The sequence below is a fragment of the Rattus norvegicus genome, chromosome 15 (genome assembly GCF_036323735.1).
Source record: "Rattus norvegicus strain BN/NHsdMcwi chromosome 15, GRCr8, whole genome shotgun sequence".
Taxonomy (NCBI): domain Eukaryota; kingdom Metazoa; phylum Chordata; class Mammalia; order Rodentia; family Muridae; genus Rattus; species Rattus norvegicus.
Window position 1 is genome coordinate 30,560,099 of NC_086033.1, and position 9,915 is coordinate 30,570,013.

A 9,915-nucleotide genomic window follows, 5' to 3' on the forward strand; every position below is an offset into this window, starting at 1 on the left:
GTACACTAGTATTTGAATCTTTGTTTTCTATTGGTACATGCATTTTAATGCTAGCATCATATTATTTTATATATCATGTAGTTTGCTTTGTGTCTTATTTGGTATTTTGTGTCCTTGTATTGTATGCATGTGTCTTTCCTTGTCTTAGAGGAATTTTCCTGTGTGATCTTGTTGAAGATTGGGGCTATACCATTAATCTGGGATTCTTCTTCTTTATCTCTGTCCATGATTTCAAACGTTTAGTTTTTTTCATGGCATCTCAGAGTTTTTGCATGTTCCTTTCATGTATTAATTTTTCAAATTTTTTGCTAGTGTAGAGTAATTTATCTACCTGATTCTTCCTATGTTAAGGTTTCTCCCAGCTTTCCTATTTGTGTTATTTAGTTTTTCCACTTTATTTCCATTTCACATTGAGTTCTTTTCATTATTTTTCCTGTTTCCTACTGGGTTTCAAATCCTAGACACGTCTTCTTCATTTCTTTCCTATGTTTATATTTTCTTGGGCATCACTCAGGTGTTTCTCAGTGTTCTCATTAGAGCTATGACTTTTTTGGATTACTTGCTGAACTGTTGTTTTATGTTCTGTGTCCTAAGGTTTAGATAGTTCTCATTGAGGAACATTTCTATAGGACGGATTGGTTTATGGGAAGATTTATAGGCTTGGTCTTTTATACTGTCTGTGTTTTTCTGGTGAGGCCTGAAGGTGTGAACTTCTTTTGTTCATTTGACTTCCAATGTAACCTTCTAGGTTGCCTCCATTGAGTGGAAGCTGTGTTTTGTTTTTGTTGTTGTCCAACCATTGTTGATTTTAGATCAGGTATATTGAGTTAGTAATCAGGTTATACATTTAGTGTTTCTTTTTTTTATTCTTTTCTTTTTTCTTATTTGGATTTGGCTTGCAGGAGTGAAGGTGATTGCAAAGTTTGAGGCCATGACAAATGAACAGATGTGCTCAATCTACCATACAAGCTGCACTACCCAGGAGCATAAGAATGACATGGGTGGCCTGAGAACTTAGTAAGTCACCAGGCTAATCTAGCACACAGGGTCGGTAGCTTAAACAAAACCTGGAGATTGGAGATAGCATGACAGTCACATTCCTGTGGCTCACTAGGCTAGAGAAATGCACAGCTGTGCACTGTGCAGTCCAGACTAGGTCAGACTGAACCCTGATATAGAATGAGCGGTTTGGGAAAGGCCTAAAGATTGGAGGTGCTGTGGCCAGGGAAAATTCAGATGAGCTAACCAGACTGGGCTTTCACACTTGATGCGAAACCAGGGCCCACCTTTATTTTGTGAATAATGGTCTCTCAGTAGCTTGGGAACCACTGACTAAGCTTGACTGACTGACAAGAAACGCCAGGGATCAGCCTGTCTCTATATATCCAGTACCAGAATTACAAGTGAATGTTTGAACCTATACTTGTAGGTTTCATTGTTTTGTTTTATGTGTGTTCTGGAGACTGAACAAAGAACCTCATGTTTGTACAAAAAAGCACTTGCTGATCTCAGATATCTCTCCAGCCCTGAATAAGGTATTATTACAAGTGAATTTGTCCTTTCAAAATTAAATTTATTTTTTTATAATAATTGGTTATTATATACAAAATTAAATTTAAAATGTTATTTATTACTCTTTAAAAACTGTGTTTTGTAAGTCACACACACACATACATGTGCTATATTAGACAAATAGATAGATAATATAACCAAGGGATTGATACAGAATAAAACTGAAGTAGGCTAGAAATCCAGGAGAACTGTGGGGCCATGAGGGAGAGGAGGGTCTCCTCATCCTGGAATCTGGTTGAAACTTCTCACTAGCTGAGAAGCAAGAGTTCAAGCACGATAAACATTCACTTCAAGGGATGCCCGTGTTGAATTACTATCCCCTTCACATTGTGTTACAATGGCGGAGACTCAGGCTTCCAGCCTGAATACATATGACCTTGGCCAGAGCCCCATCAAGTGTGGTGTGGGCAGTTTCTACTCAAATGTGTTCCTAGTTATATCCAGGTGTGAGAGTACAGGATCTGATCAGCCCTGATGTGGGTAAGGCCATGAGTAACAGTCCACAGTGTGTCTTTTGAGTAAGTAGTTCAGGGTACTGTCATTACCCTACATGAAAAACAGGGACACATTTTGATGGCTCCATGTGAAAGTACTGGGACTCTTCTTTTTTATGCAATAAATAAAACCTAAGTCTAAACAGACCCCAGATTAGAATAGTAATAACAAAGCCATAGAGCACAGGTGAATAGACATTGGAGTGTGCATTCATGTGCAATGGTTTGAGCAATCCTTCTTAGGTATTATACTCAAATGGAAGGGAAAATGAAGATAGGAAAATTATCTTTATGATCTAAAGGAGATCATCAATAGTATGAAAATGGCATCACAATGGGAATTTTTTTCACATATGATTTTTCTGATAATACCTTTCAAACAACAATGAGTAATTACCTCTACCCTACAGTGGAAAACAGAGAAATAACAGGTTAAAAGTGAGCAAACATGTGGATAGACAGTTTCCATGGATGACATGAAAATACTAGAGCAGAACATGAAAGAATGTTGAACACTGTGTGTGTTTAGACAAGGAAAAGATACAACAAAATGTCCCACCACTGCCACTAAATCAGGGAATATAAATAGAGACAATAGTACAAATCTTATCTAAGGTGCGGGGAATGTGAAATCCAGAAGAGCTGTTCCTGGGAAGGAAAATATTGAAGTTGCTTTGAGAAATGCCAATTCATTCCCTAGTAACCTACTAAAGACAAATGAAGGTGTGTGTGTGTGTGTGTGTGTGTGTGTGTGTGTGTGTGTGTGTGCGCGCACTCATAACTTCATATTCATAATGTCCCAAAGTGGCTGTCAACTGATGAATGGAAAAATGTAGCCTACCTGTGGAATGCTATGCCATATAGCAATGGAAAGGAAAGACATACTGATTCCTGCTACAAAAGGAAGTTTGAAGTACACAGAAGCACAAGAGACCACATGGAACAAATGTCTATTTCTATGTAACAGCTAGTATAAAAAACTCTATCAGTGGCAGGATTTAATGGAAGGATATGGGGTTACTGTTCCTAGGTATGGAGTTTATTTCTGTGGTGAGAAACTTTGTTAAAATCTATTTGATGCTGCTGAGAGAGTTCTGTGAATAAAACAATAATCTTCAAATACCCTTTGAATGGGTACGTTGTACGGAGTCTCAATGGTATTTCAATAGAACATTTACAAGACAGATCTCTCACAAATTGAAAACCTTAATTCCTAGAGTAAATATTCATGAAGTGAAAACAAAGCTTTCCCCTCCAAGCCTCTTAAGACTCCTCCCATTTTGATCCTGTCATCTGGATTGGGGCACTCCCTGCCTCCTGCCTGGGATTTTCACAGTGTGTTCACTACACCAAAGCTTCTGTCCTTGCTGGAAGTCTGTCTTTAGACAGCAGCCTTACATACTGGCCTAGTTTTCTTTTTATTGCAGCAATAAAATCCGAGGAAAACCAGCTTGTAAAGTAAAGGATTAATTTGGCTCAGGGGTTACAGGCCATCATCATAGGAAGCCAAGGCAGGAATCAAGGAAGAACCCAGAGTCAGGAACTGAAATAGAACCATGGAGGGATGCTGCTAATTGAGTTGATCCTCAATGATCCTCATGTTTTAGAAGACTTGATATTTTTAAACAACACAGGACAACCAGACTAGGAGTCACACTGCCACAGTTGGCTTGGTAATCTCATATTGATCACCAAGAAAATGCTCCATACATTTTCCTACATGCAAATTGATAGGGCTTTTGGTTTTGCTTTTTTTTTTTTCTTTTCATTTGAGTTTCCTTTCTTCCAGATGACTCTTGCACACGTCAAGTTGGGAAAGGGCAGAAGAAGTTGACACATTTTCTTCTTGACACACAAATCACCACTGTTAGAACCCTATCCTTGTGCGTCTTATTTGTTCCAAGATGTGGTGGCAACACTACAATGTGCTTCGCTAAAATTTTCTAAGTTTGTGAAACAGGAACACAGCAGGAGATAGAAGGGGAACCTCAAGACACTTAGTTCCTCATGTGGCCTCCAGAGGGCGCTGCTGCACTCACTACTGTTCCTTCTTCCTTTGAAGATCTCCACTTGCTCACCTCATCCTTCCTGCAGCTGCCTGAGAATTTAGCAAAGGAAAGTGACAAGAATCAGATATTCAAAACTTTCCAGGCTCCTGTTTGCAGCGTTAGTTTTTATCTGAGCGTAAGACTTTTCCAGCAGACTCTTCCCTACACCTGCTTTTAAGCTCCTGCTTTCCTCAGTCACTTTCCTGCCTGTCCTGTTCCAGAGTTCCTCCACAACAGAGCTGCAGCCTTCCCAAGGCTCAACCATGTTCCTGGTGCTCCTCCCAGTGCTGGGGATAAACTTTCTCCTGAGTGAGTACAGCTTCCTTGTGGTCTCTGCATCTCTGCATTCTGACTGTCCTCACTGAATCTGCACTGCACTTACTGACCTAATATTCCCTTCCAGGAGTTGCCCAAGCTCAGTCAGTGACTCAACCTGACACTCATGTCACTGTCTCTGAAGAAGACTCTCTGCAGCTGAGATGCACCTATTCCTCCTCTGTGCCACCTTCCCTGTTCTGGGATGTCCAGTACCCACAGCAGGGGCTGGAGATGCTCCTCAGGTACTATTCAGGAAACCCCATGGTTCAAGGAATGAATGGCTTTGTGGCTGAGTTCAGCAAGAGTAACTCTTCCTTCCACCTGCGGAAAGCCTCTGTGCACTGGAGCGATTCGGCTGTGTACTTCTGTGCTCTGAGCGCACAGTGTCTGGGGCTGTAGGGGGAGCTGATCACAAACACCCATGGCCGTGGGTGCTCAGACACAAGGTCTCTCCTGTGGTCTCTGAAGCATCTCTTCGGACTTGGAGAGGAAAGAAGGGAAGTTGCGCTGTCCCAGCTGCTTTTCTGCAACTCATTTCCAACTAAACCATCCATTATATCTAATGCTCAATCGTAGAATGAGCTCATTCTGTGGATTGGAGGCGACTGTGTTGTTATCCTGAATGCTATTTCCTGCGTGGACTTTGCTTGGACCGTGACTAGACCAAGGATATGATGGGGAAATACCAGAAGCTGGACTTTGATTTTGTCGCTTTATGTATCATTTACACAGACAGTGAAAGGTGTACTCTACAGCTTTTGTCCTGGAATTTTCCTCCTCTTTTCAATCTTTTGTGTTCATCTCCCTATAAACTCTTTTGCTGTTAAATGGACTGATCAGAATTGGTCATACTATTTAAGTACCATCGTCTTGGAAATAATTTGATGCCTTATTAGTCAATATATGATTTCATCAGTGATACAAATTTTTGACATCTGTCATAATTATGTATGTTCTAGCCACCATTATAAACAAAACAGGAGAATAAGGAATTCGAGCTCATTTGTTTTTTTTTCCCCAAAGAATTCATCGCAGTTGTAAATGTACTATCTTGTTTTTGCTGCCATTTTCAAATCTTCTCATCTCCTTGAGACTCCGTGGTCTGATTTCTTCTTCATCTTTTATAACTGCTCGCTGCTTTGACTCTGGTGTGTATGATTTTAGAGAGTATCAAGGATAGATTCTTTGACCCTAACATAGTCCTGCCCTTCTGACAAGAGTTAGGCAAGAGTCATAGGGAAAGTTAATGCTCTCTGACTACAGTGAGGAATTTTAGTTTCTTCTCCATCTGAATGGGAGGATTGTAGAAGATCTTATACTCTCTTGCATACAGCAGAGGAGGGTGAATAGTCAGGATAAGAGAGAAAGAAAGGGAGATTTTTCTAGTGCTGCTCAGCTCCGAAATGGAAGTAGGCGGGCACCATGAACCATGAGCACCTAAGCACGATTTTCAGTGCACACATCAAAGCTGGGCATGGTGGCTGTGCTCTCCAGACAGCCTAGACTAACCGTGAGCTCCAGGTAACAGTGAGAGAGCTTTCTCCAACAAACAAGGCAGATAGCTTCAGAAAAATGACATCCAAGATTGATTTCTGGCATCCACATGAATGTGCACATTTGTGCACATAAACACACACACACACACACACACACACTCACATACACACGGATGCACACACAGATACACACACACAAGCTCTTTAGAACATGAGGAAGAACATTCAAGGTTTTTCTCTAGTCTCTATATGTACACATACACATGTGCTTTTACATGCCCCACTTAGTTGTACCCACACCCCAAGAGCACATACATGTACACATAAATATTTTAACATAGAACACAAACACAAGTATCTGAAGATTCTAATATTAAGTAATCTATTCCACACATTACTCTGTTACTCTCTTAGTTTTGACTTTCTTTTTCATGAAATGAGAACGCAGGGACAGTGTATATCATTGTAAGACACAGAGCCTACAGCAGCCCATGAATGCTCATGTATAGCTTTCCAGTCTACTCGCCTGCTGCAGGCCATAGGGTTCCCCATTCTTGCCACACATATTTGGCCTGGCTGAGAACTTCAGGCCTGTGGAGTTGTGTGGCAGAGCTTCCTGTTTCTCATTCTGCTCACCTGCATGCAGCTGATAGATCCACATGTTCTTATGTGCATCACCACCACCACCATCATCATCATCACCACCATCATCATCATCATCATCATCACCATCATCCATCACTGTCATTGCAGTACAGTACCTCACAGACAAACGTACTGCACTCTGTTCCACTGTGTCTCACAGTGGCTAGACAAGGAATTGTTAGGGATTAAATACTTGGTTATTAGTGGGTCTAGGTATGGGCTATACTATGCAACATGCTTCTTCTCTTGCTAGAGAAACCCACTATATGATGTTCCCTATGACATGTGATGACACTTTGTGTATTTATCATGTTGTTGTCAACAGAATCTCAGTTTCTTCTGTCATTGTCTTTATTTAAATGGCGTCTGACAACCCCCAGAAGGAGCATTCTTGTCAGGCTTAGCTCACACTTTGAAGTGAGAGTAACTTCAGTGGGACAAAAGCAATAGAGCCTGTCTGAATCAATATGATTTCATGTTAACTGTAAACCTACCCAATTGTACCTGTATACTCTGTGTGTGTGTGTGTGTGTGTGTGTGTGTGTGTGTGTGTGTGTGTGTGTGTGTTTGAGATGTTCATATGTTTTCCTTCTCCATGTGTGTCCCGAGCAAACCTGAGATGTCCTGGTGCTGTGACACAAGCCCTGGGTGTGAAAATATCTAAAGCCCTGTGAGAACCTACAGGGGGATTCACTCCTTTACAGTAGCATTGGGAGCTCAGTGCAGGAAATGCGACCCCAGTCTTCCCAGCACCTTGACAAATTGGTGAGGCCATTAGACCTTTAAGTAGAATTCTCAGGCGGATTTTGGCAAGAATGGGGAAGTATTACCTGGGAGACAATAGCTGTAAAACAAAATAAAATGGTGGAAAGATAAACTGTTGAATTATTTCATCTGTAGAGTTACATCTTCAGAAGCTTTTTTGGCTGTGCTTGTGCAGTAGAATCTAAAAATGGCCAACTATATTCATGTGGAGGGGGGATTTCACAGCACACCACAGGGTGTGTGGCTGAGAGAACAAAACTTCTTTTCTTGAAGTCTTAGAGGGGACAGTCCAAGATGGAGTTGTGAGCAGGACCCACTTTTTCTGAGATCTCTCTCTGTGGTCCCAGAAGTCCACAGTAGTGAGTCCAAACAAGGTCAGAGGATGTGCAGGTCTGTGCTCATCATCAGTCTGATTGGTCTGGCCCTCATGTGTACATTCATTTTACTTCAGTCAACTTTTAACCAACTGTCTTCAAGTATCATCACACTGGAGTCCTGGGCGTGAGCACTCCAGCATATATATTTTGCGTAGCACATAATTCAGACTTTAATATCCTTTTAAGAATAATAATGTTATCTGTATGATATTATATGGAGTTCTGCTGTGCACCTGAATACACATACACACAGACACACACACCTGGACAAATTCTATCCTATATGCTCAAATATTGGGTTGTTTTATTTGATATTGTTCTAAAGTAGTGCATTGCAATACTTAACATGATAATTCAGCAAAACAGTCACCTTTTAATGTAATTTTATTCCATTCGGTGTATACATGTGTATAAGCATGGAAATGTATGTATGTGTGAAGTGTATATATATATATGTAATATATATATTATATATGTGTGTATCAGTGTATATGTATGTGTGTATGTATACAAGCTTAAATGTGTATAAGTCTAATAATGAGTCAAGCTGAATCACATGTAAGTTTGATGATTGCATTTACACACAATCACTTGCATGTTTCTAGAAGAACCTGAAACAAAATAAAATGAGGTAATTGTGAAGGAATGGAAGGGAATGGAGCCGCAATAGTAACTGAACAGAAGGACTTTATCCAGAATTGGCTATGCAGCTCTCTATCCTCTCAGTACATGAAAATTTCTCAGTTTTGGCTTCATTTTTTTCTGCTTCATTTATTCTTGGTCTTTCTCCTCTGCCTATTTCCCATTTTCTCTTTGATCTAAATGTTAAGTCAACACTCACTCAAACCTCTCAGAAACACGGTTTCTGTGTAGCATGAGCTGATTCACCTGACAAACTTGACTGTCTCCTAGGCCGTCCTCTCTCTCCACCTGAGAGCAGAACAGGCCTGCTGTGGAGAAGGCTGTGGTGGTTATGGTGAGTGGGTTAGAGAGAAGGCGTCAATCCTTCCACAAGGACAGCAGGGGAAACGTGTCCTATGTTGTCTTCAGCATTGGTGGTTTCTGATTAGAGTTTCCCAAAGTAACATGAGCTGTAACTTTAATTTTTCAAAACTATTTTTAATGATGGACCTTGTATGTTGATGTCTATATGAAGGTGAGGGTTGACTCAAGTTAGGTCAAGGCCATGACTGGACAGTAAATATAAGGCAGAAGCAAAGCTTTTGAAGGCAGAGGAGAAGGGGGAGGAGTGGAGAATCAAGACGAAGATGGAGAAGGATGACCCAGATCTGGGTGTCTTGAACTGTGAAGGTAGTTGGGATGGATTTCTGTAGGCAATCTATGTAGAGCTTATCTATGTAGGAGGTTTATATCCTTATCAATTGGTTGTGAGTTCATTGGGAGGATGTATTGTGGATTGAGAATTTAATATATAAATCTGATTTAAAAATTACACTTTATTGAGTCATGATTTCACTGGGTTGTTGGGAGTATGAGCAGAGTCTGAGGCAGAGAACCATGATAGGCCAGCCCATGCTGGACTTCTAGAGCCCTGATTTTACTGGGCAGCTGGAACCAGAGAGTTCACAGCTAGCAGAGAGCCACCGGGAGAGATACTAATTAAGGATAAATTATGCTTAGTTCCATTTGGCTCCCCCTGTTGCTGGAACTAACTCTAGAGACCAGAGTGGCAAGGTTCCACTTGGAAGGGACTGCAGACCCCCAGGTTTAGAGAGGACTTGAGTGCAGTGTGGCCTCTGAGATAAAGATAACCCGCAGTGTCATTTGGTCCCATGGGTGCTGGCACTAGCATGGATAGTTCCTTTTGGCCCAATGAGGCTGGAAATTGTGAGAGAGCAACTGCCAAGGTTAGAGAGAGCCCAGAAGAGAAGCACAGGGCGGTAGGGGCAGGAACCGGTTGCAACACTTTTTATTACTGCAAGTGTTCTTAAATGTTTTACCCTCCCTTTTAGCCTACCACCCACCAGAGGTAGTGGATAAAAAAGGATACAGGGGAAGTGGATCTGTTTAGAAATGGTTCTTGAAGCAAATCCTATCTGCATTGTCAAGAAATGAGCAGTTCAGTTCACAGGTCAGCAGCTCAGCCCACTTGGAAACACTTCACGGATACTCCAGCAGTCCAGTTCAGTAGTGTCAGGATAGCATCAGCAGTGGCACAACCTAGTAGGAACAGCCAGGC

At 41.3% G+C, this 9,915-nt stretch overlaps 1 gene segment (V, D, J or C); it reads left to right on the forward strand.

Moving 5' to 3' along the window:
- Window positions 1–1,909: 1,909 nt before the first annotated feature.
- LOC134482058 (T-cell receptor alpha chain V region PHDS58-like) lies at window positions 1,910–4,831 on the forward strand. The segment is given in 2 exon segments: window positions 1,910–2,024; window positions 4,518–4,831. Coding segments are annotated over 2 exon segments (429 nt in total).
- Window positions 4,832–9,915: the final 5,084 nt, after the last annotated feature.